We start from the raw sequence: 26171 nt of genomic DNA, 5'->3' as shown, positions 1-26171 counted from the left end.
AAGACTTCTTTTGTTTGTGATATACACTGATTGGGAGTTATTTATCTTATAGTTTGCTGTGCAGTCCAGCATTCCTGTCAGCATGAAAAAGGCACAGGGCAAGTGGGAAGGTGGAGGAAATGTTGGGAAGACACTTGAGATAAAAGTGGGGATAGAAATTGGGATAGAGCTGGGTGCTGGTGGCTCACACCTGTAAACCTAGCTACTCAGAGGCTGAGACTGAGGATCACAGTTCAGAGCCAGCCTGGCCAGGAATGTCCGTGAGACCCTTATCTCCAATTAACCAGAAAACAAGAAGTGGTGCTGTGGCTCAAGTGGTAGAGAGGTGGCCTTGAGTTGAAGAGCTCAGAGACAGCAACCAGGCCCAGAGTTCAATGAAGCCCCACAACTGACCAAAAAAAAGAAAAGAAATTGGGATAGAGATGTAGAGATGTATCCGCACACACTAGCTTAATATCTTCATATTGTTTCTGTTAGTGCATACTTATTAGTAAGATTTTAATAGTATATTTAGTTGGTAATTCCTTTATAGTTTTTACTCTTCAAAGTAAAGTAAATCTTAATTTCAAAATCAATTAGTACTTGATAGGTCAGAGCACTTTTTTTTTTTTACATCTATTCATTTTTTTCACAGTAAGTTTATAAAATAAAACTTGAGGTAAGGCTAAGCTACAACCTGTTCAGTGATCATGTGAAACAATTTGTGACTGACTCTGAAAAGGAGAAGTGCCTTACACCTCTTAGACTGTTGCTTAAAACCTGCGCTTGAGTAGCCCTGTAGTAAAAGTTATTTTCTTACTCGAGAGTTAATGCATTTCACTGTGCACAAAGGAGGAGAAAAATCTTGATCTGTGCTTGATGCGATGTGGGGTGAAGTGTGCTGTGTCTGCACTGACCTGTCCAGATGGGTAGATCTGCAATGTCGTAAAAAGGAAAAGGTCTTAAGAAAGATGTGGAGAAAAGGAATGGAACTGTTTTCTTGAGAGTTACTGCAGCCCCGCCCCAGAACTTGCATGTACGAAAGACAAGATTTGCATTTCTCACCACCTGTTTTCCTTTCTCAGGGCTGTACATAAATTTTCGTCATCTTTATAAACAGCGCAGGCGGCGCTATGGTCAAAAAAAGAAGAAAATCCACTGAAGAGAATCAGATAAACAGCTTCTTGCCAGTTTGAGCCTCATCTGTGATTCTTACTGTTTTATCTTGTACTGGTGTAAGTTTTTTGTTTTTTTTTTCTAAGGTCACACCCATTTTCAGTGCGTCCATCTTTCTTTCCCTGTAACTTTCCTGAATTGATGTATTGTTAGTGTAGGACTTGCATGGCACATCCTCACCTCTGACAACAGGTTCACTCGTGTATTTAATGGCAGCAAAGCCTCCACCAGGCCGCTTCTTGTCAGTACGCTGTGTACACGCCAGGACGACTCCAGGGCCCTCGCCCTCCGAGGCTTTAAGCGTCCTTGCAGTTATGATATACGCTAGTCAGCTATTGCTTTTTTGTGGGAGAAAAAAAAAAAAAGACTATTACTCTACAGAAGGTTGTTGGAACTGACTGGGGCAGGACTGGATCTGAGGGTTCCTTTTGTAGTGGGGTATTACAGACATTTCTGGGGAGCACCATACACCTGACATCTGTTGGCCTAACTGCAGCTGTCACTGCAGTGCTTACTTGTGTGGGTAGGGACGCAGTGGAGAGAAACCTGTGAGAAGTGATCACTTCCCTCCTAGCTAAACCTGAACGCTGCAGAAAGAGGGGCCAAATAACGTGGAGACTCGTTAGGTCACAAGCATTCGTGGCGGCGTTGGCAGGCATCAGTGGAGGGCAGTGCAGCTCCCTCCCTTCATCTGAGAAGTGACACCCACAGCGCATTTTTGGAACGTTAAAACACTAGCTCTTTCTTTTTTGACCTGTCTGCAGTAGGACACAGAGCAGGAACTTTGGGAACAAACCAGCTGATCCTTTAACAAGGATTCCTGGCAGAAAACCACTAGACATTACGGTAAAACTAAACAAAATTCAATTCCTCTAATACATTCCATGTAGAGCGGGTAAGAGTGTTAGAAGCAACACTTGTACGAGGAGGAAGGGCTGTAGCTCTCTCCTGATGAGCCGTTGTTCTTGGGGGGAGGAGACTTGCTGATCTGTCAGCCTTGTTCCACTGAGCTTAACCCAGAAGCCTGTGCTCACCTAAGCCACCCATTAGTGTAAACTGGTGCTGAAGGGGATTCGGTGGTCTGCACTCCTGCCAGCACTCGTTCTATTGACGCCTGCTGCCCTGTGGCTCTGCGATCGGGCTTTAGCAGCTTTGCAGTGGATTCGTTGAGTCCTTGTGACAAAGTCCTGTATTCTTTGTGAGTGTTAAGCTCCTTTCCCCCCTTATTGCTGTCTTGAAAAAGTGATTGTGTATTTCTATTAAAACATTTACAATCAAAATCCTAACTGCTTGTGCTTGGAGATGATTAAGTGTTCTGGGAAGGTTACTAAAGTGCTTTGTTCAGGCAGTGGTAGGTGAGCCTGCTAATGGAAGTAGCTGCTGCAGACAATGCCTGACCCTCCTGATGAGGTCGAGAGGAGCTGGAAAACCGGGTGCTAAATGAGGCACCCCGCAGTCCCAGCCTGCCCAAGCTTGAGGCAGGTCTGTGCCAGAGACCAGGGATGCCAGGCCTTAAGGAAGGTGGGAGAAAAAAGGCAGCTGGAGTCAAGTGACAGCACGCACAGTTCTCAGTGGAACCATGTTATAGAAAACCAGTTATTTTACTTCAGTTTAAAAAAAACGTGAAGAAACGGTCATTTACACGCCCGTCCGTCTCAGGGTACATCAGAAGCACCTAAAAGTTCCCACCACACTTTGCCAAGTTCTAAAGAAAGTTCTGGAACTCAAGCCAAAGAACCTTTGTGGATTTGGGGGGGGCCCAGGCCGCAGCCATGCACCTCTCCTCCCTGCCTGCCCTGCCGCTTCGGGGCGGCGCGGGAAAGGGCTTTCCAGTCACCTAGAGGCGAGGGAGGCCGGGGCGGCCTCACATCCTCTCCGCGCTGCTCCCCGAGAAGTCCGTGTGCAGCGGGGTGATGTTGTGGTCGTGCGCGGCGTACTCGGAGGTGCCGGCGCCGGCCAGCTTGAGCTGCTGGGCGGCGTGGGTGAGCTGGAAGGCGGCGTCGGGGTGCGCCGTGTCGGGCAGCAGCGTGCACTCGCGCTCCAGCATGTCCGCCACGCCCTTGAGCAGGTCCAGGAAGCCGAAGGCCAGGGCGGCCTTTCGTAGGCGGTTCAGCTCCTGCAACAGAAGCAGCCCTCACGTCCTCGCCGCCTCCCTTCCCGTGCTCAGCTCAGACCTCACCCTTCAGGGACCATTGTTTCGGGATGGGTGGCGCTCCTGGGGCCTGAACTCGGGGCCTGGGCGCTGTCCCCGGGCTGCTTGTGCTCGAGGCCAGCGCTCTACCACCTGAGCCCCGGCGCCACTTCCAGCTCTTTTTGAAGTTTGTTGAAGATCCGGCCCGGGCTGGCTCTGAACCACGGTCCTCAGATCTCAGCCTCCTGAGGGGCTAGGATTACAGGCGTGCCCGGCGAGGGCAACGAGAGGGGGCTCCCCGGACCAAACGCGCCGGTGAGCACTGTGCCTACATCACCTGCTCGGCACGACGGGGAGACTTGGTTCTTGTCAGTTTGGGGGGGCTGGGAAGCTGCGCCTGGTAGTGACAATGCGCCTGCCTGCCCGCCCGCAGGAGCCAAATTCAGAGAAAGGCTACTGAGCAGACAGCTGACAGGCCTGGATGGAAAACTGCCCAGACTGACTGCAGGGGAGGAACGGCTGGCAAAGGCCTATGTCCTGGGGAGAGGCCGGGCTGGCCAGGAGGCGCCCAGGTTAAACTCGGCTGAAAGCAATCCACGCTGCCAGGTGTGGTGGCACACATCTATAATCCCAGCACTCAGGAGGCTAATGGAGGAGGACTGAGTTCTAGGCTGGCCTTTGAGATATAGTGAGAACTGTCATAAACCAACATAACATCTGGGCATTGGTGCCTCATGCCTATAATCCTAGCTACTCAGGAAGCTGACTTTTTTTGGGGGGGGGGGTGGGCATTTTCTGGGGCTTGAACACAGGGCCTGGGCACTGTCCTTGGGCTTTCTCAAGGCTAGCACTCAACCACTTGAGCCACAGCACTACTTCTGGCTTTTTCTGTGCATGTGGTACTGAGGAATCTAAGCCTGGTCTTTGTGCATTTTAGGCAAGCACTCTACCAGTAGGCCATGCTCCCAGCCCAGGAAGCTGAAATCTGAGGATTACAGTTCAAACCCAGCCCAGGCAGGACAAGTCTATCAGAATCTTTTTTTTTTTTTTTTTTTGCCAGTCCTGGGCTTGAGCTCAGGGCCTGAGCACTGTCCTTGGACTTTCTCAAGGCTAGAGCTCTACCACTTGAGCCTCAGCACCACTTCCGGCTTTTTTCTATGTATGTGGTACCGAGGAATCGAACCCGGGTCTTCATGCATGCTAGGCAAGCACTTTAACCACTAGGCCAAACTCCTGGCCCCAGAATCTTATCTCTAGTTAACAACTAGAACATGGAAGTAAAGCTGTGGCTCAATGTGGTAGAATATTAGTCTTGAGCAAAACTCAGCACCCAGGCCCCAAGTTCAAGCCTCATGACTGACAAAAATAAAGCCCAAAACCCAAACAAAAAGAAGCTATACATTTGCTTGCTTCCTCAGCTTGCATAAATGGATTTGAAGACAAGAATGAATCAAGGTAACAAGATAAACCCAGGAAGAGTAGCTTTGTGTGTTCTCAGAAGCCATGCCAGCCTGAGGCCGGCTGCTTTATGAATAGGCAAGGGCGCCTCATACCGTTCTGAATCTAATTTCCTGCTTGACCCCACAAGGATGAGAAGTGAAGGCTGAGTCTACATGCATTCCCCACCGCCACACCCCTACTAACTGCATCCTCCTCACCAAGATGACTCCCCAGAGAGCTATGGAGGGCTGTCTACTTTGCAATTCACCAGAGTCACAAATCACTTCAGGAAGTGGCTTCTCAGGTGCCCACAGAAGGTTCTGGACAACGCACAGTGCCGGCCTAGGTGGGACCAGATCTCTGCATGGGAGTGGTCCTCACCATTCCCAGGGGTCCTGGCAAGCCCTCCCTCCAAGTTCTTGGATGAAGAGCCACAAGCAGACCTACCTCATCCACCAACTGGACTGATGGGAAATGGCACAGGTTTGCCACCTGCATCCTTGCCCATGTTTCAGCTGCCACCCCATCCCTACTTTCCCGATGGAGAAGCAGCTATGTGGACGCTTCTGGTGCACTTCCTACTCTGCCTCAGTCTCACCTTATAGAACGTCTGAGTCTTTTCAGGGAGTTTCCTTGCATTTCTTAAAATCTTCTGTACATCCGTCTATTAAGGGGAAAAGGAATGCAACATTAGAAATTAGTGGTAAAAAAGTGGAAAAATACAGGGGTCAGGAATGTGGCCTAGTGGTAGAGTATTTGCCTAGCATGCATGAAGCCTTGGGTTTGAGTCCTCAGACACAGAAAAGGCCAGAAGTGGAGCTATGACTAAGGTGGTTGAGGACAGTGCCTAGGCCCTGAGTTCAAGCCCCAGGACTAACAAAAGAAAAAAAAGTGGAAAAAATACAAAATGGAAATTTTGTACTGACAAAAGAAACAACCCAGCTCACTTCTGTTTTGACCGCGGGAGGAAGAGGCTCAGAGCTGCCCTGCTCAAACACAATTACCACCTGGCCTGGGTTCCAGGCGATTCTTTCCATTCTTTAGAGTTTTTATTGCTCTAAATTTTATAAAAAATGATTTTGTTTTCTAGGTGTTTCACTGGAGGCTAACTCAAATCCTTTTTGGCAATCATGACACATTATGAATAACTGAATTACGGAGTATCAGAGGAGAGCAAATCAAATCAAATGTGCTTTGCCTGCCAACCCAAATGCCACCTCCTGTCCCCACAGAGAGGAGAGTGGTGCGGGTAGTAATGTTTACCTGTAGGCCACTGGGTTTGATCCACACAGTCACATTCTGGGCGTAGCTGCGTTTGTTTTTGGGCTGTAGGGGGAATGGGCTCTTATTGTCGTCCTCACCATAAGGGTTTTCTTTAGCATCTGCAAGAAAAAGATATTCTCCAAATGACATGTGGCAAACACAATTCCATTTCCGAAGAGGCTAGCGGCTCTCTGAGTCATTCAATCTTCCATATCCTATTACCTTATTAGTTAAGAAACGCCATTCACCTCAGCAAGGCCCTAGAGCCTGTTTCCAGTAGGAGACAGCAAGTAATTAGCAGGCCTGCCTAGTGAATGAACAACAGCTAACATCCTGACGAAACAACTTCACTCATCTGTAAGTTAAGGCCAGAGAGGAAAAAAAAGACATACATGCGCTACAAAAGTACATATTTTCAAACACATAGATAAACATACTGTGCTGTATATCTTCTAGCCCGGCACTCTCCAACCAAACTTTCTGTATCACTGGAAATGTTCTATACCTGACTATCCAATGTAGCAGCCATATCTGAGGATCATGGTTTGAAGCCAGCCTGGGCAGAAAAATCCCCAAGACTCTTTGCTCCAATTCACCAGCAAAAAACCAGGAGAGGTGTGATTCGAGTGGTAGAGTGCCAGCCTTGAGCAGAAAAAGCCAAAGGAGAGCATGAGGTCTGGAGGAGTTCAGGCCCCAGGAGTATTTAGTACAGTCCATCTGTGTACCAGACTTTTTCCATATGCCACCTGTTCAGCAAGCCTTGAAGGCAGACAAGAGTCAGTCCCATTACAGAAGACGAATTTCCATTATGCACTGTAGTTCCCCTTCCTCACAACCCAGCTTCCCTATCTGTACCTGCAGCTGCAGGCTAGAATCTGGTATCCAGCATCATTCCTTGCCTGGCAAATGCTGCAAAAGCTGACCATGGCGACTCCCGAACTTTCCCTACTTTCCTACATCTGATGAATGCACTAGCAGATGGGAAAGACTGAACAAAAACTCTAAGAAATAAGAAATATGGGGAGGGTGCTGGCAGCTCATACCTACAATCCCAGCTATGCAGGAGGCTGAGATCTCAGGCTCATGGTTCAAGCCTGGCAGGAAACTCCCTAAGACTCTTATCTCCCCACTAAACTACCCCCTACCCTCCCACTCAAACAACAACAAGCAAACAACAACAAAAAAACCAAGCAGAAAGTGGAGCTGTGGCTTAAGTGGTAGAGCCCTAGCTTTGAGCACAGAAAGCTCGGGGTCAGCACTCAAGTCCTGAGTTCAAGTCCCAGGAGGGCATGTGCACAGACACACACATCAAGTCATGGGAAGGACAGTAGGTGACATGTAGACAACGGGCCTAGAAAAGACAGAAACATTCAAAGGCAGTATGAGACACACACCACAAGGAAAAAAAGAGAATTAGGAACTAGCTATAGGGGCCAGTGGCCTATAATCCTTGCTACTTAGAAGGCTGAGATCTGAGGATCGCAGTTCAAAGCCAACCCAGGCACAAAAGTCTGGGAGACTCTTGTCTCCAATTAACCACCAGAAAACCAGAAGTGGTAGACTACTAGCCTTAGGCTGAAGAACTCAAGGACAGCATCCAGGCCTACAGTTCAAGCCCCAGGACTGACCAAAAAAAACCAACCAAACAAAAAACAACAAAAAAGAACTAGCTATATATTGCATTATTAAAATATAAGTATCAAAAAAGATGCAAGTATTTTAAGTGTTTGGACAGAATTAGGAGGGGTGGATCTCAACAATGGCAGTAGTTTTGCACAGTCTGCTTTGAGAAACCAGACAGTCACCGGCCATCTCCACCTTTCAGCGTCCACTGTGCAGCCCTCAAGCGCTTGGGGCTTTCCCTCCGTGAGCTCTCTCAACAGGCCGGGGATGTAGATTTTCTTATTATCCACTGTCCCATGCCAATCCCAACCACATGAAAGTGCTGTGAGAATTTAAATGTCTGACTCAGGGCAGGGCACAACATTCAGTTTCATACATATTAGCTGTTATAGTTCCCACTGCAAAGAGGACTTTTGGGGTTGGAAGCATGACTCAAGTTAGTAGTCAAAGTGTCAGGTACCTAGTTCAAGTCCCAGCCCTAGTCTCAAATCAGAAACAAGAAGAGAAAAGACCTAGAGGGAGGAAAAGCAACATAAATACAGGGCAGAGTAAATGGCAGTTCCATCTCCATGCATACTGAACAGAATGACGGCTTGTAGCCAGGTCAGAAAGGAGTCAGATGCAAGTGTCTGATTTATGGACAAACATTTTTGGTGAAAACTATCACCAGAGCTAGACATCTAGAGGGACTTCCTCTGTCTATATCTGATAGGCACAAAGTCAACGAGTGCAGTTATGTTCTTCCTGGGCCTTCCCTTCAGCCCCCATCTGCCAGCCTCAGGGGTCACATGGATTATGGCCAGGTCACAAAACCCCAGGGGCACCAGAGACAGAATGCCAAGTTGCTTAGGAGCCACTCTTACTGGTCCCGAGGCCAGGGGATCTGATTCCATGACTTCTCAGCAATCCCTCTTGGCACCTACACAAATCTTGGCTCTTCCTATTTGAAAGGCTGCTCAGATCTGGCAGATCCACTGCTCCTCTGTAATCTATCACCTGCCCTCCCCCCATCTCCACTGACTCAGTTTCCTCTGAGCTCCTGCTCAATTCCTTTCCAACACAAATAGGTGTCTGATTTACCCTGGAAGCTCTTACTCCTTTCCACTAGAAATAGGTGTTCAGTTTACTCTGGAAGCCCTTTCTTCCTTCATCAGCTTAGCAATTTCATCCTTTTCTTCAAAACACAGCTAGTATGTCTTCCCCAGCAAAGACAGCTTGGAGTGCCAGGTGGAGCTGAGCTGATGGTCACTCAGCCTGGCTAAACCTGGCCCTGTGCAGTCAGTCCAGTGCCCACCAGACTCCAAGTAACCCCAGCTGCCTCTTAGCCACTAAGCTTGGCACGAAGTTGATATGGCAGACATTCCTGACACTGAAATGGGCCCAAATGAGACAAGGGTCTCTCACAGGTGGAACCCAAGGACCCAGCAGCACAAGGGTCTGTCAAAAGGAGTAGCAACTCACAGGCCGAGATCTGAGGATCATGCTTCAAAGCTAGCACAGGCAGAAGGCCTATGAGACTTTTATCTCCAATTAACCACCAAAAATCCAGAAGTGGAGCAGTTCACAAGTGGTAGAGTGTTAGCCTTGAGCAAAAAAGCTCAGGAGACCAGGCCCTGAGTTCCCTGAGTTCCAGCCCCAGGTCTGGCATAGTAAAAAATAAAAAAAAAAAAAAGGAATGGGGACTTGGAAATAGTACACATTAAGGGGGAAAAATGGAATTGTCTTCCCCCACCCCCTAGTCTTGGGGACTGAACTCACATCCCTGGGCCTCTTTGTGCTCAAGGCTACCACTTGAGCTACAGTGCCATGTCTAGCCTTTTCTGAGTAGTTCATTGAAGATAAGAGTCTCAGGGATTTTTCTGCCAGGGCTGGCTTCGAACCACAATCCTCATATCTCAGGCTTCTGATTAGTTAGGATTATAAGTGTGAGCCACTGACACCCGTCTTGGAAGTATCTTTTCACGCTAAGCAATTGAAGAGTTCCCTAATTTAGTTTCCTAATTGCTGGTTTCCTATGAGTTGTAAAAGCCACGTTCCTTATACAGACATCCAGCATTAGATACCAAGGCATGCCAAGAGCTCAGCCAGCTCTCCAGCTACTGTCAGAGGCTCAGAATGGCTGAGGAAAGGTACAGTGAAGACAAGCAAGGAATGATCTTGCCATACCTGAAATGGGACCCAGTTGTGCCATCTTTCCCAGCCACGGCAGAGGTTCTGGGCCAGGCTCAAAGAGAGACATCATGAGGTTTGATTTCTTCTTGCTGTCAGCTTGGGAGTAAAGCATTCCATGCCATTCAGGGCTGGATGGAGAGAGATCAGAGGAACAGGAAGTCTGAGAACGTCACACCAAGTGAATCTCGCTGGATACAGACGTTCGCTGTGAAGTCAGGTACACCAATGCTAAACAAATCCTAAACCTGACCAAGCATACTACTGTCCTCTAATAGTTTCTCTGGCAGTGCTGTTCTTTTATTTAGGCAAAATTATATAAATATGGAAAGAAAAAGCAGCTTAACACACACACACACACACACACACACACACACACACACACACACACACACACGGAGCCAGGCCTTGGTGGCTACTCAAGAGGCTGAGATCTGAGGACCATGATTCAAAGCCAGCTTGAGGAGAATCTGTGAGACCCTTAGTCCAATTAACCACAAGAAAACTGGAAGTAGATCTGTGGCTCAAGTGGTAGAAAAGACAAAAGAGTCTCATACAAAAGAGTTCAGGGACAGTGCCCAGGCCTTGAGTTCAAGCTGTACAACTGACGCACAAAAAAAAGAGACACAAGTTGGAATGGAGCTATGGCTCTCAAGTGGTAGAGCACCAGCCTTGAACGAAAATGCCAAGAAGACATAGTTCCCAGTGCAAGCCCTAGTACTGGTATTAAAAAACAAACAAACAAAAAAAAAAAACAGGGGCTGGGAGTTTGGCCTAGTGGTTGAGTGCTTGCCTACCATGCACGAAGACCCGGGTTCGATTCCTCGGTACCACATACATAGAAAAAAGCCAGAAGTGGTGGTGAGGCTCAAGTGGTAGCTCTCTAGCCTTGAGAAAGTCCAAGGACAGTGCTCAGGCCCTGGGTTCAAGGCCCAGGACTGGCAAAACAAACAAACAAACAAAAAAAACAACAAAAAACCAAAAAACAAAACTTGGGCCAACAGCATGGCCTAGTGGTAGAGTGCTTGCCTAGCACTCATGAAGCCCTGGGTTTGATTTCTTGGTACCACATACACAGAAAAAGCTGAAGTGGCTCAAGTGATAGAGTGCTAACCTTGAAAAAGCCCAAGGACAGGCAAAAAAGCTCACTTATTGTGGGGATGAGTTAAGAAGAGCTTAATTCTGAAGGCCATGGTGGATGGGAGGACATGGCCAGGGAGAAAATTTCTTGTTTCTTTCAGGTAAGTCATACAGTGCTTCAGCCCTTTATCAAACCAGATGAGAAATAAGTTTCCTACCCTAACTGAACGATCGCCACCATTCCTTCCACTTTCAGGCTGCCATGGAGCAGGACGCAGAAGTTGGGTATTTTGCCTGCGATCTGATTGGCTGAATTTTCATCTTCGTTGTCATCAGTGATGCCAGTACCCACCTCATCACCCTCTGAAATAGGAAAATGGGTTAGAGCAAGACGAGCCATAAAACCCCACACCCAAGGACAAACATGGCACCTTGAAGGGTATTGTGGAGCTTAGGGAATATCACAAATTGGGAAAACTGATTTCAGTTTTCCAAGGTCTATATAAAAGTCACTGTTCAACAATTATATGAATTCCCTTTATATGAAACATCTGGAGTAGTAAATCCATAGAGACAAAGGACATGAAAGAGCTAGAAGTCAGAGATGCTGAATTCAGGGATATGACCTCAGTTTCTAGAGAGAAATATTCTACAGTCCCACAAGGTACTAACTAGATTTGTCTGCCCATCTATCCATCCATCCATCCACCCATCCATCCAGATTTAATGAGCATCTACTAAGGCACACGATGTCCTCTCTCTTAGGATCTGTATGTGACTTGCACATTTACAGTGAGACAAGGAGCGTTTCCTTATGGCATTTCCGCCTGTGTGAAGGAAGTATCCTCATTAATTTCATCTCTTCTATCACACTTCCTGATCCTCCCCTCCTTAAATCAATTTCAACAGGTTTCTTTCATACACTCCGACCACATTCATCCTTTTCTACGCACGCCCTCAGCCCAACCCCTTCCCATTGGGGCCCATCCCTGCAAGGCAGCAGAGCCTCTTTTACTTTCTTGGCATTCTATTTCATACTGTGCTAATTGCAACAAAGCGTTTCTGTCATATTTCAGCATGGCACGCTTTGTATTTTTCTCAGTAACTGTCGCTTTCCTCCCCTGCTAGTCCTCCTCCTGCAGGCAGTCCTCTGGTCACCACTCTGCCTTTCTCAGCATGTTCCTCATAGGAAAGGGAGAGCCCTGGATGAGGAAGAAGCAGCCTGGGCTCCAAGGAGGACTTCCACGATTCATTCACAACTATTACACAGGGGAAAGCAGGAACATGCTCTTTTCTAAAATCCAACATGGTAACTAGTTCTTTCTTTACAAAAAGGGCTAACATATTGCTCTCTATGTAACAATGACTTTAGATAATAGAAGTCTTCATATGCTTCATAGGAAGAGAACTCACCTTTGTTAAGGGCAATTGGTAAGACGAGATGTCTGGACAGAACTGGGGGACTGGAAATATCAGCTATATCAATAAACCCCACAATTTCCAAATCTGAAAGGAGGGAATCAGCAGAGAATTAATTTACACCAGAAGTCCACTTCACAAACATCCTGCTAGAGATGGAGCTTTTCACTATGGCGACCAGCAATTTACATTTTAAGTAACTCAGGAAAGGATGGCAATTGTCTTATTTACTTACTAGTATCATTATTTTCTTTTTGGTGCTTTTCTTGTTCTAGCTGGCTTCAAACCTTGGTCCTCACTTCTCAGCCTCATGAGTAGCTAAGGACTATAGGCGTGGGCCACTCTGGTAACTGTTGCACAGCTACAGTTTTTCACCCTTTGTCTCTCCATCTCTGTGCTTCCTGTGACACTTTTTTCCTATTTTTGAGACAAGGTCTTGCCATGTAAGGCTAGCTTAGAATTCACACTCTGCCTTACCCTCCTAAATGCTGAGATTACTAGTGTGAGCCACTATCCTGGCACTGAAAGCCTTTTTTTTTTTTTGTGGGTCATATGGCTTGAACTCAGCCTGGGCGCTGTCCCTGAGCTCTTCAGCTCCAGGCTACTACCCTACCTTAGCCAAGCCCCACTCCCCATTTTATACAGGTTAATTGGTGATAAGAGTCTCAGGTCCTTTGGTGCCTAGGCTAGCTTTGAACCTTGATCCTCGGATCTCAGCCTCCTAAGTAGTTAGGATTACAAGCGTGAGACACAGTGCCCCTGACTACTGAAAGCTTTTACTCTTTTCATTTTTTGTCAGTCGTGGGGCTTGAACTCAGGACCTGGGTGCTGTCCCTAAGCAATTCAGCTCAAGACTAGCACTCTACCACTTTGAGCCACAGTGCCACTTCTGGTTTTTGGTGGTTAGCTGGAGATAAGAGTCTCATGGACTTTCATACCCAGGCTGGCTTTGAACCACGATCCTCAGATCTCAGCCTTCTGAAAAGCTAGGATTACTGGTGTGAGCCAATGGCATCTGACTGCTTTTTCTTTATTTTTAAAGTTTGATTATATAAATAACACGAGGGCTGGGAATTTAGCTTAGTGGGAGAGTGCTTGCCTAGCATGCATGAAGTCCTGGTTTGATTCCTCAATATCACATAAACAGAAAAGTCCCAGGACTGGCAAACCAACAAACATGAAACATACAAAACACTAAATTTACTAAAAACAAATAAACCAGAACCATTCATTATACATCATAAAAGAAAACTTGTAGGGCCGGGAGTTTGGCCTAGTGGTTAAAGTGCTTGCCTAGCATGCATGAAGACCCAGGTTCGATTCCTTGGTACCACATACATAGAAAAAAGCTGAAAGTGGTGCTGAGGCTCAAGTGGTAGAGCTCTAGCCTTGAGAAAGTCCAAGGACAGTGCTCAGGCCCTGAGCTCAAGCCCAGGACTGGCAAAAAAAAAAAAAAAAAAAAGAAAACTTATAATATTTTCTGGAGCTGCTTTTCAATTTTTCTTCTAAGCACATACATACTCACATTCTAGAAACTATAAACTTGGTCACATCAGTGCACTGCACTAGTAAGGCAGTGGAAGCATGTCTCTGAAGTCTGCTGTTATCTCTTTCAGCTTAGCAACAATCCAACCCCAGTAGCTAGAGCCTTTTTATTTGAATGGAAAAGACCTACTATATCCTATAGATTTAATAGATTTTACACTAAAGATTTTAGACTAAATGTTTATATGGCAAAAAAAATAATCAAGTTGTTCGCTGAAGAGAGATGGAAGGAGATGGAATTTAGTTATTATGAAGACCACAGAATATGAGATGTGACTTAATATACTATTGTCTCATTGTTACAGTTGTCAGAGATGGACAGCCCCAAGCTATAGACACAAAAATAAACAGCCTGCTCACAGCCCTTCATCCTAAAACTTGTGCCCCAAACAATGAACATGTGTATCGTACACTTAGCTGTGATCATTTGCTGACTGACCAATTAGCCACCGAGCATTGACTAAGCATCATAAACTATATTAGCTATCAGGGTTACAAGAGTGACTGGAGGCCGGGAGTTTGGCCTAGTGGTAGAGTGCTTGCCTAGCATGCACGAAGACCCGGGTTCGATTCCTTGGTACCACATATTTAGAAAAAGCCGGAAGTGGTGCTGAGTCTCAAGTGGTAGAGCTCTAGCCTTGAGAAAAATCCAAGGACAGTGCTCAGGCCCTGAGCTTAAGCCCAGACTGGCAAAAAAAAAAAAGAGTGACTGGAAAGGCAAACATCCATCCCTGAGAGAGTTACTGTGCACTCATCACTCCAGGAGTCAATCCATCAGTGGGGACAACTCTTTTCTGTCTGATTTAATATTTTTTTACTTTCCCCAGTGCCAACCTCAGCTAAGCCTGGGACTAGCAAGAAGAGCCAGGAAACAGCAATAGCATATTACTTTCTTGTAGTCACAATATAAGCAGCAGGAGCTGCATGCCAGCGCCTGTAATGCTAGCTACTCAGGAGGCTGAGATCTGAGGACTACAGTTTGGAGCCAGCCCAGGTAGATAAATGTCATGAGACATTTATCTCCAATGAACCATCAAAATGTCAGAAGTGGAGATATGGCTCAAATGGAAGAGTATTAATCTTAAGCAGAAAAAGCTAAGGGATCACAGTGCCTAGGCCTTGAGTTCAAGTCCTAGGACCAGCACACACATGTATAAAAAATCAATCAATCAATCAAGGACTGATGATGGTAGCACCTCCATGTGAGAATACAGGATTCTTTCCAACCCTCCTGGGTGGATGTCACACGTGAGAAGAAGGTAGGGAGAAGAGGGAGTTTTTGCCATATTACCTGTGTTAATGACTTTGGGGACAGGATCGATTTCTTCATCTACAATGAACGGCTCTGGCCTGGGGAAGACCTGGACGTCCGCAGTCAGGTGACCACACTTGAGCACAGCATGGAAAGGCGCGTAGGCCAGGTCTATCAGCTTTCTAGAAGAGGGTCATGAGTCATGAGAGGCGGAGGGAGGAGTACACTTTTGGTACACATAAAAGAAATGTTTCAGGATGTAAAGGTTGCTAAACCTCGATTCCAAAACTAAATCTATTTGTGAAACAGAACACATGTTAACAGTTTTTAGTGAGGAAATGTCAATTCAAAGAAAAGCCCCATAGCCAATTCAACTTTGGAAGTACTGAGTACTTTTTAAAAACGAGCCACCTTATTTTTTTTAACCTGAGAAATGGGAAATTTGGGGAAAATGGACTCAGACTATTAGAAATAACACAATATCAGGTTTAAAGAAGGCAAAACAAAAACAAAACCCCCAAAACCAACAACAAACTTTAAGACATATACTTACCCAAACATAGACTGCACATTTTTCAAGCACAGGGGACCATCAATAGTAAAAATCTGCCCTTCACCATTGTTCAGGTCTATGAGACGTTCAAGGCATTCTAAGGAATCAGTGCTCTGAAGCTATAAAGTAAAAGAGTGGACCCTTTTGAAGTAGTGCAAATTACTGTCAGCACACCAAGGTCACAGCCACTGTAAGTGGGACTGAAGCTTAAACTCAAGGCTTCATACAGGCTTGCTTGACTTTTTCTGCTCAAGGCTGGGGCTCTACCACTTGAGCCACAGAGCCATTTCTGGCTTTCTGCTGGCAAACTGGAGTAAGAGTTGATTGTCTGAGCTGGGTTCAAAGTGTGATCCTCAGATCTCAGCCTCCTAAATTGGTAGGATTAGAGGCATGAGCCACTAGCACCTGGCTTGAGATGGTTTTCTTAACAGCCAATATAAGAAGGAAGTACCTATAGTAATTGGTGTGTGTGTGTGTGTGCGTGTGTGTGTGTGTGTGTGTGTGTGTGTGTGTGTGTGGTGTGTGCGTGCGTGCGTGTGTGTGTGTGTGTGTGTGTGTGTGTGTGTGTTCTGGGGCTTGAACCCAGGGTGGGCTGTCCTTGAACTTTTTGATCTAGACTAGCACTCTACCTCTTGAGCCACAGCTCCACTTCCAGCTTTTCTGGTAGTTTAGTGGAGATATTAAGAGTCTTATACATTCTTGCCTCAACTACTGCAATTTGGCTGAAGGCTACCAAAGTACTTCACTCAGAAGTAGGTTTGTAGATTCTCAGAGACCACAGTTGCTCTCAGCATCTTCCCTCCTCCCTGCCCCTGACATGGTAAGAACACTTAATTATCCGCATTTTATATAGAGAAAAACTGAGGTAGAGAAAAGCAAAACGATTCCCAAGTCAATGGGAAAAGTAGCAAGTGTTTAGTAAAACATACACCAGAAGGTTGGGCATGGTGGCTCACTCCTATAATCCTACTCAGGAGGCTGAGATTGGAGGATCACAGTTCAAAGCCAGTCTGAATAGTAAAGTCTGTGAGATTTCTACCTTTACTAAATTACCAAAAGAGCTGGACATGGGGCTGTGACTCAAGTGGCAGAATGCTGGTCTTGAACAAAAAGCTCAGGAACAGCATCCAGGCTCTAAGTTTAAGCCCCAGAACCAGCACCTAAACAAGCAAACAAATAAAAAAAGATATATGTCAGAGTACTATTACTGTACCCCCTTCCCCCAAATCAAAGTATACCCCTGAATATGGAGAACACCACCAAAATGCAGTTAGCAACAGGTCTTACCTCTTCCAGATTTGCCATGCACATGATGTATAACTTGGACGGGAAAGGAAAAGGCAGCGGGAACCTGTTGCTGTCGCTTCGTTGACTGTGTGTGGCTAGGGAATGTCGCAGGGACCCTCTGCCAATGCCGAGACACCCGTCGGTCACCAGGACGACCTGTGTGTAGAGAGGATGTGTGTGCACCAGGCCACATTCCCAGCAGTGCCACCATTCTGCATGCTTTCACTGCTAGAATAAGGTTCAGGGAGCTTTGTGGGGTGATGGGTATGTTCTAGGTCTTAATTGTAGTACGGATTCCACACATGTTTCTATTTGTGAAAACCTAGCAAATTGTGTTATTTTACTCTATTTTTTTTTTTTTTTAAATTTTTGTGCTGCTCCTGGGGTTTGAACTTAGGGTCTGAGCTCAAGACTGTGTTTTATCTCTTGAGCCACACCTCTATTTTTTGCTTTTTGCTGGCTAATTGGAGATACAAATCTTATAGACTTTCTAGCCCAGGCTGGCATCAAACTGCGATCCTCAGATCGCTCCTGCCTGTGTGGCTAGGATTACAGGCATAAGCCACTGATGCCTGCCTTGTTTTTTTTTTTTTTTTTTTTTTTTTTTTTTTTTTTTTTTTGCTAGTCCTGGGCTTGAGCTCAGGGCCTGAGCCCTGTCTTTGGACTTTCTCAAGGCTAGAGCTCTACCACTTGAGCCTCAGCACCACTTCCGGCTTTTTTCTATGTATGTGGTACTGAGGAATTGAACCCGGGTCTTCATGCATACTAGGCAAGCACTCTACCACTAGGCCAAACTCCTGGCCCCCTAACTTGTTTTTTTTTTTTTTTTTTTTTGGTCAGTCGTGGGGCTTGAACAAAGGGCCTGGGAACTGTCCCCGAACTCTTTTTTGCTCAAAGCTAGCACATGAACACTTTGAATCATAGTTCCACTTCTGGCTTTCTGGTGGTTAACTGGAGGTAAGAGTCTCACAGACTTTCTTGACCAGGCTTACTTAGAACTGTGATCTTCAGATCTCAGCTTTCTGAGTAGCTAGAATTACAGGCATGAGCCACTTGCATCCCACAAAGAGCAAGTCTTTAAGCTACCCTTCACTTTTTAGACAACTCAGTTGAGATGGTTAGAAATTTACTGAATAACTGCTACGCTGAAACAATGAAGATAGACACTATTGTTCTGTGCTTAGGATTCTACCACACAGAATTACAATCCATTCTTCAATGAAGAGTTATAAATTCCACTATGAGCCCTTGGTCTTCATTCAAACAGTATACATTTTCAGTAAATCAATTTATCAGGAAAATACTTTCCTCTAGGCATAGTTCTTTTGCTTTCTGCACACATCAGTGTGAATTATATTAGATTAGTGTGATATGATTAGAATGATTCAATGCCTTCTTTAAAAACCATACAAATAGTTTGAAATGTAGTTTGTGGAAGTTACAGTATAGGCTGTTAGATCCTGAGGAAAATCAGAACACTACGGTGGTTAATGATGTGTATTTGTATTTGTCCACATGTGCACATACATCTGCCAATACTGTAGTTTGAACTCAAGGTCATTTGAACCACAGCTCCACTTCCGGTTTTTTGCTGCTTAACTGGAGACAAGTGTCTCATGGACCTCCAGCCTCAGCTGGCTTCAAATTGGGATCCTCAGATCTCAGCTTCCTGAGTATCTAGGGTTTACAAGCAGCTTAGGGGTCTTTATTTTCTCTTTCTCTTGGGTGCCATGGAGCTTGAACCTGAGCCTGTGCTGTCCCTGAGCTTCTTTTGCTCAAGGCTAGCACTCTACCACTTGAGTCATAGCTCTAGTTTCTTTTTCTTTTTCTTTGCTGGTTAACTAGAGATAAGAGTCTTACAGACTTTCCCACCTGGGTTGGCTTTGAACTGTGATCCTCAATTCTCAGATCTCACTTCTTGACTGGCTAGGATTACTGGCATGAGCCACCAGTGCCTGGTCAGTTAATGTTATTAACTAAGGAAATTGAAAACAACTAATCATCTGGGCAGCCAGTGGCTCACACCTATAATCCTAGCTACTGAGGAGGATGAAATCTGAGGATAACGGTTGAAAGCCAACTCAGGCAGAAAAGCCTCCATGAGACTCTTATCTCCAATTAGCCATTTAAAAATCAGAAGTGGCGCTTTGGCTCAAGTGGTAGAATGCTAATATTAAGCACAAAGAAACTTAGGGACAGTACCCAGGCCCTGAGTTCAAGCCCTACAACTGACAAAAGAAAAAAAGAAAAAGGAAAAAACTAACCATACCTGGCAGGGGATTGCACCGCCCCATTCCTGCTGAACAATGTTACAAACACCAGCTAGTGCAGACTCCAAACACGTCTTGTCATAATCATCCATGTTACTCAGTGCTTCCTTATTGGGTGAGAAAAAAACAAACAAACTGCTCATTATTCTTTCCTGTTTTGTTATTAGAAACCAATATAAACTGTTCAAAGTCTGAAGATTATGGGGGCTTGCACAGGTTCCAGAAAAAAAAAAAAAACAAAACCCAAAACCCAAACCAACAAAACAAATTTCATCAACTATAAAGGATGAGAGGAGCTTGACGCTGTGACCAAAATTTATGGATCATTAACCATAATCTCCTAAACACCATTCTGTGCATGTTACAGCAATTTAATCATCCTACCATTATTAATCTTTTTTTTTTTGCAATGACTGCCAAAATAAATAAGTAAAAATTCCTAAGAATTCAAACTACATCAGCCCTGCATTTCCAAAATTACCTAACAATTATTTAATTTCTCAGCTTAATTTCAGAAACAATACTGGCTATTCTCTGTGGTCAAGGCACTAGGTTAAGCATTATAGGAAATATAAATGGTTTCAAGATGTCTGGCTTACCTCAGAAAACACCTTCGGAAGACAAAACCTATAAATCAAGATTTTAAAATGACAGTATCGAGCTGAGTGGCTCATATCTACAATTCTAGCTACTCAGGAGGCTGAGATCTAACACTTGAAGCCAGACTGGGCAGGAAAGTCTGAGACTCTTATCACAATCAACTAGCAAAAAAGTTGGAAGTGGTGATATGGCTCAAGTGGTAGAGTGCCAGCCTTAAGCAAAAATCTTAAGGACAGTGCCCAGGCCCTGAATTCAAGCCCCAGTGCCTGGGTATTGTCCCTGAGCTCCTCAGCTCAAGGTTACTGGCCTACCTCTTGAGCCACAGCCACATTTCCAGTTTTCTGGTGATTAACTGGAGATAAGAGTCTCACGGTCTTTAGTGCCCAGGCTGGCTTTGAACCTCCATCCTCAGATCTCAGCCTCCTGAGTAGTTAGGATTACAGGCGTAAGTCACTGTGAGGGCCAGAGTCCAAGCCCCATAACCGACAAAAACAAAAACAACAAAATAACCCTTAATTTTAAGGACTAAAGCATGATACCTTCAACTTTTCTCAGAAAATCAGGATAATAAAAATAGACCACACCTCTTTCTCTACCTCACAACTTTACAAAAGCCTAGAACCTACTGGTTATGAACCATGCTTTATAGCTATGCATATTCAGTGCCTGTATATTTATTATTAAATAATTCTAAAGCCTAAAATCAGGACCCTATTATAATACTGTTTTCCTCCCAATTGACAGGGGCCTTTATTTCTTTTTTTGGTACCTGCAGGGTGTTATAATCTCTTGTGAAGGGGACCATCAGCTCCCAAAGCGATGAGAAAACCACCAGTGCTGTGAATTCAAGCTTGTAGTTTGTGGCCATGTGCTCAAAAAGCATAGTCAGACCGTGGGCTGCCAGGTGCTTCCGCTGGTATTCCTCGGACCCCTCAATGGACACCGGCCGAGTCATGGAGAGGGACACATCCATCACCACCACTGTTGGCATGGTTAATGGGGTCCCAGCCAGCCCAGTCAGAATGCAGACAACAAGCTACAAAGAGTGGAATGCTGGGGAAAGAAAACGGTCAGACGTGTCACAGGAAGGAAAGCAGGGTCTTTTCACCATAACTGTCACCAGTCTCCCAGAAATAAGGGAGGTGACCCCTACACATATATCACTCTGCAGAGAATTCTGGGAGAAGGAAGCCAGCAGCCTAGCTCACTGTGAGGACCACTCCCAGGCACACTCAAAACACACTAAATAAACCTGGGAATCAAGGGCCACCACACTACCAATGGGAAAAGCATTAAATTCAGGTAGGCCTTGACTTTTATATTAAAGAAGTATATAGATTCACATAAATATACAAATACATATATATATATATATATATATTTGTGTGCATAGAAACAGAGAGAGAGAGTCAGACAGACAAAGCTGGACACAGGTGGCTGACAATTATAATCCTAGCTATTCAAGAGGCTGAGAGCTAAGGATCATGGTTCAAAGACAGCCCAAACAGGAAAATCTATGGGATTCTTATCTCCAATTAACACCAAAAAGCCAAAAATGGAGCTGTGACTCAAGTGGTAGAGCATTAACCTTGAGGGAAAAAACAGCTAAGGGACAGCACCCCAGCCCTGAGTTAAAGGCTCACTTCTGGCTGGCAGACACACACACACTGTAAAGCTGAATGCTGGTGACCTATAATACTAGATATTCAGGAAGCTAAGATCAGAGGATTTCATTTTGGAGCCAGTCTTCTCATCAGTCATGAGCCAGCAAGTTGAGGGAAAGCATGAGGCCCTAAGTTCAAGCCCTAATAGCAGCCCCAAAATAAAATTAAATACATAAATAGAGCATCAGTCCCCTATAATTTGAAATTTAGAATTTCACACATTCATGCTTGGGCATTGTACTAGCCATGTTTAGTTATTGCTAAACATTTTGAAGTGAATTAAAAAAAAAATTAGTGGGGGAGGAAAAGTGGGAGAAAGAGGGAATAATGTACTCATTACCTTATATATGTAACTGTATCCTCTCTGTACATCACTTTGACAATAAAATTAAATAAAAAATTACTTACAAACATTAACTTTATGTAATGTTTTTATATCTACCTAAAATCTCCCACAATTGTATATGTCATAAGAAATGTGGTCATGAAGTTGTAAGAAGTATACACAAAATCCTGTAACTTACTTTCCTTAGCTACATATATATATATATATATATATATATATATTTTTTTTTTTTTTTTTTTTTTTTTTTTTGGTGCCAGTCCTAGGGCTTGAACTCAGGTCCTGAGCTCTACCACTAAGTTACATATTTTTATAGCTGTTTCATTTATTTGTAACTATATGCTATTCCATTGTGTCATTTTTCTTTTTGGTTGGTCATGGGGTTTGAATTCAGAGCCTGGGTGCTGTCCCTAAGCTTTTTCCCTCAAGGCTAGCATTCTACCACTTTGGAATACAGCCATCACTTCTGATTTTCTGGTGGCTAATTAGAGATAAAGTTCTCATAGGGCCGGGAGTTTAGCCTAGTGGTAGAGTGCTTGCCTAGCAAGCATGAAGACCCGGGTTCAATTCCTTGCTACCACATACATAGAAAAAAAGCTGGAAGTGGTGTTGTGGCTTAAGTGGTAGAGCTCTAGCCTTAAGAAATGTCCAAGGACAGGGCTCAGGCCCTGAGTTCAAGCCCCACAACTGACCAAAAAATAAAAAATTTTTCACAGACTTTCCTGCCCAGGCTAGCTTATAACTCCACCTTCAGATCTCAGTCTTCTGAGTAGCCTGAATTACAGCCATGCGCCACGTGCCCAGCAGCCTACAGTTTAAAAGATCAGCAAACTGTATCTGCATCGGTGGGTTCCTGTATTTGTGATTTCTTTATTTTGGTACATAGAAATGTCTTTTTTATTCTTCTCCTTTTGTGAGTGTTCCAGTACTGAGATGGGAATCTATAGGACTCTGCCTGAGTTGGACATGAGCTGTGATCCTCTAGGTCTCAGCTTCCTGAGTAGCTAGGACTAAACCTGACTGAAACAATGTTTTAAATAGGAGTTACAAACACAGGTTAAACAGCAAAAGCATTCTTACCATATACTAGGCATAGATAAATTCCAAGTATAAAAGTTCAGATTTCCATACCAATAGTTTTTGTTTTGTTTTGTTTTTACCAGTCCTAGAGCTTGAACTCAGGGCCTGGGCACTGTCCTTGAGCTTTCTCAAGGCTAGCGCTCTACCACTTGAGACACCACTTCCAGCTTTTTATGTGTATGGAACCCAGAACTTCATGTATGCTAGGCAAGCACTCTACCACTAGGCCACATTCATGGCCCCACATCGAGAGTTTAACTAGAAAAAAGAATATTCACTCCTCAGAAGTCCCAAATGTTTAATCATTTTGATAGAAAAAGTTAAATGGGGGCCGGGAATTTGGCCTAGTGGTAGAGTGCTTGCCTAGCATGCACAAAGAGCGGGGTTCAATTCCTCAATAACACATATATAGAAAAGCTGGAAGTGGTCCTGTGGCTCAAGTGGTAGAGCTCTAACCTCGAGAAAGTCTAAGGACAGTGCTCAGGCCCTGAGCTCAAGCCCAGGACTGGCAAAAAAATAAAGAAAATTTAAAAAAGAAAATTAAAAAAAGAAAAAAATTTAAATGTCTTTTTCATCTCTGTTTCATTAAACTGTTGTTCGCTAAGATTACAGGCCCTGTTAAAATGATATAGCAATACTACTAAACAGCAATGCTGCCCTGCTTCTCTTTTTACTAGCATGTTCTCAAGTGTATGCGTGTGATAGAACACTGTTTTGGATGGATGCTTGAAGAAAAATGAGTTCAAGCCTTATTCAAGATTTTGAGGGGTCGGGAGTTTGGCCTAGTGGTGGAGTGCTTGCCTAGCATGCACAAAGAACTGGGTTCGATTCCTTGGTACCACATACATAGCAAAAAAAAAGCCAGAAATGGTGCTGTGACTCAAGTGGTAGAGCTCTAGCCTTGAGAAAGCCCAAGGACAGCCCTCAGGCCCCGAGCTCAAGGCCCAGGACTGGCAAAAATAAATAAATAAATAAAAATAAAAATAAACGATTTTGAGCAGCTCTACAGAAAACCTGTCCAGCGAAACCAGGCATCACGGTGGCTCACGCTGGTAAGCTTAGCTGATCGGGAGGCTGAGATGTGAGGATTGTGGTCCCAAGCCAACCCTGGCAGGAAAAAGTCCTTGAGACCTTTACCTCCTATTAACCAGCAAGGAAACAGGGTGTGCAGGTGGGGACCTCGGGGACAGGCTCAGGTCCAGAGTTCAAGCCCCGGGGCCAGCACAAAAACAAAACGAGACAAATCCTCAGTGGGCGAGCCTCAAAGCGTAGGCCGCAGCGGCTACCCTGTCGGTCTTGCCGTCGCCTGCAGACGCCTGGCTGGAAACGCGCAGGTCTTCCAGATGGACAGCAATGGGAGGTGCGCCCCCCCCCCAACCCCGCCACTTCGCCGCCGCCAACGTTTTACAATCAATTAAACCTTAAAAGTCAATTAAAAAAAAAAAAAGAATCTGAGACGTGGAAGGCTCCCCTGGGAAGAAGTGGGGCCGAAGGGCCTAAAACATGAGGCGAAGCGAAGCTGTTGGCACAGCGCTCGGCAGACCCGGGTCGTAGAGCGCGGAGAACCCGGCAATGGCGCCCCAGAGCCGGCGCGGGGCGGCCACAAAGGCCGGGCGCTGGTCCTGACGGTTCTTCTCATCTAACCCTTCTCCTGTACCCCTATTAACCGACTAAACGCGCCCCATGGGCCGCCTCCTCCTTCACTCACCCCAAGCCCATCGCCGGCCACAGTCCGTCTGCTTAAACTTTCCTCCCGGGCGCCACGACCGGAACTCTGAGGGCCGCGGGACCAGAGACAGCCGGGCGTCATCGTCGGCGTCGCGCGAGCAATGGGCGGGGCTTCAGGGATGGGCGGGGCTGTGGCTCGGCTGGGCCACTAGGGGGCGCGTCCTCAGAGGAAAGGGGCGTGGCTAGGGGCGTGGCTTAGAGGCTCCACCCTCCCCTCGTACAACCCAGTACCTTCCTACTAGATCTAGCTCACCACTCTCGGGTTCTTCCTCCACTCACCTCTCCTGCGGTCCCGCTATGATTCCTCCCATCCTTGGGTCCTGTCTATCACCCGGTCCCGGCCTAACAGCACTGGCCAGGTGCATGTAGACCTCCCTGTCTGAAAGGCAGCATGCACCAAGGACATGGCTACTTCTCCAGTCACCTGGTTTCCCCTCTGTGGTCTGTGCTTCAATGCCAGCCTATAAGGCTGGAACGAATGCCAAGAACTCTCTGGGTGGTTGTAGGTCAAAGACCAATATTGTACCACATAGGTTACAGGTAGGAACATAAAGCCCACCAGAAGGCCTTAGGCACTGGTTTCTTTTATCTGATAACACAGGGCACGGGGCATCCGATAAGGTAGGAAAATGCTTGGAATTTAATGGCTGAATCTAACTTTTCACAGCTTGCTGTGTGGGAGTGTGGGAGTCCAGTTGCTTGCCTCTTCTTTATATCAGCAGTAGCAGAGAACCCGCCCCATGGCTCACACCTGAAATACTAGCTACTCAGGAGGCTGAGATCTGAGGGTCGTGGTTTGTAGCCAGCCCAAGCCAGGACGGTCTGAACGACTCTTATTTCCAATCAACCACTAAAAGAAAAAAAAAAAGCCAGAAGTGGAGCTGCTAAGTGGTAGAGTACCAAGCATGAGTGAAAAAGCTAATGGACAGTGCCCAGGCCCAGAGATCAACACAGACTGAAAAGAAAAAGAAAAGATCTTAGGCTTCCCTGATTACCTGGCCTGATTCCTCCTCATCTTGTGGTACTGAGAAGGAGGAGGGCAAGAATGCCTCATGGAGAGTTGTCTGGATCCCCCTGTGTGGTAGCAGTCAGGGGATCATTGTGCCCAGAGCCATGGTCTGACTTGTTACCTTAAATTTTAAGTTCTTAAATTTAAAAAGTGATCAGATCTTGGTGAACTAATTACTCTCCTCCTCCTTCTTCTTTCGTCCTGGGGCTTGAACTCAGGGCCTGGGCTCTGTCCCTGAGACTCTTTTGCTCAAGACAAGCACTCTATCACTTGAGCCACAGCACCATTTCTGGCTTTTTATGTTTATGTGGTACTAAGGAATGGAACCCAGGACTTTATGCACACTAGGCAAGCACTCTACCACTAGGCCGCATTCCCAGTCCTTGGTGGACTAATTCTGAATAACTGACTTCCTGGAGACTTGGAAAACAAAGTATTAATTTATTAAAATTGGTTACAAAAGATAGATCAAGGGGAACATGTTGCTTCTGGCAACCATTAAGTGTGTGCTTGTTTGTATTTTTTTTCCCCTTTCCTTCTTAGAGAAGCCCCATTAAAAA

At 45.5% G+C, this 26171-nt stretch overlaps 2 protein-coding genes across 2 annotated transcripts in view; one reads left to right on the top strand and one right to left on the bottom strand.

Annotated features, from left to right (window-relative positions):
- Positions 1–2435, top strand: part of Hacd3 (3-hydroxyacyl-CoA dehydratase 3) — a 31130-nt gene extending 28695 nt beyond the window's left edge. Inside the window, exon 11 of the mRNA XM_090358176.1 lies at positions 1065–2435. Coding sequence (XP_090214302.1) covers positions 1065–1141 — 77 coding nt within the window. The 3' untranslated portion in view covers positions 1142–2435. The remainder of the gene's footprint in view (positions 1–1064) is intronic.
- Positions 2436–2720: 285 nt separating this feature from the next.
- On the bottom strand, positions 2721–24683 carry Ints14 (integrator complex subunit 14). Its single transcript, XM_090358175.1, has 12 exons — positions 24583–24683; positions 20557–20840; positions 19187–19294; positions 16918–17073; positions 15631–15749; positions 15117–15259; positions 12275–12367; positions 11080–11224; positions 9779–9912; positions 5990–6108; positions 5325–5390; positions 2721–3271 (listed from the first exon to the last, which is right to left on the bottom strand). Exons 2-12 carry the CDS (start codon positions 20776–20778, stop codon positions 3020–3022), a joined length of 1557 nt encoding a protein of 518 aa, XP_090214301.1. The 5' UTR covers positions 20779–20840; positions 24583–24683; the 3' UTR covers positions 2721–3019.
- Positions 24684–26171: the final 1488 nt, after the last annotated feature.

Source organism: Megascapheus bottae, chromosome 25, assembly GCF_031878675.1.
Source record: "Megascapheus bottae isolate mThoBot1 chromosome 25, mThoBot2.hap1, whole genome shotgun sequence".
Classification (NCBI taxonomy): Eukaryota; Metazoa; Chordata; class Mammalia; order Rodentia; family Geomyidae; genus Megascapheus; species Megascapheus bottae.
The sequence above is the reverse complement of the archived record's forward strand: the minus strand, read 5'-3'. Positions and strand labels throughout refer to the sequence as shown.

Coding starts and splice junctions, on each gene's coding strand:
- Ints14 (XM_090358175.1), bottom strand. CDS start 20,778: ATGCCAACAGTGGTGGTGATGGATGTGTCCCTCTCCATGACTCGGCCG. Junction 9,913..11,079: donor GTGGCGATCGTTCAGTTAGG/GTAGGAAACTTA, acceptor CTCTCCATCCAG/CCCTGAATGGCATGGAATGC. Junction 6,109..9,778: donor ACAACTGGGTCCCATTTCAG/GTATGGCAAGAT, acceptor TTTTTCTTGCAG/ATGCTAAAGAAAACCCTTAT.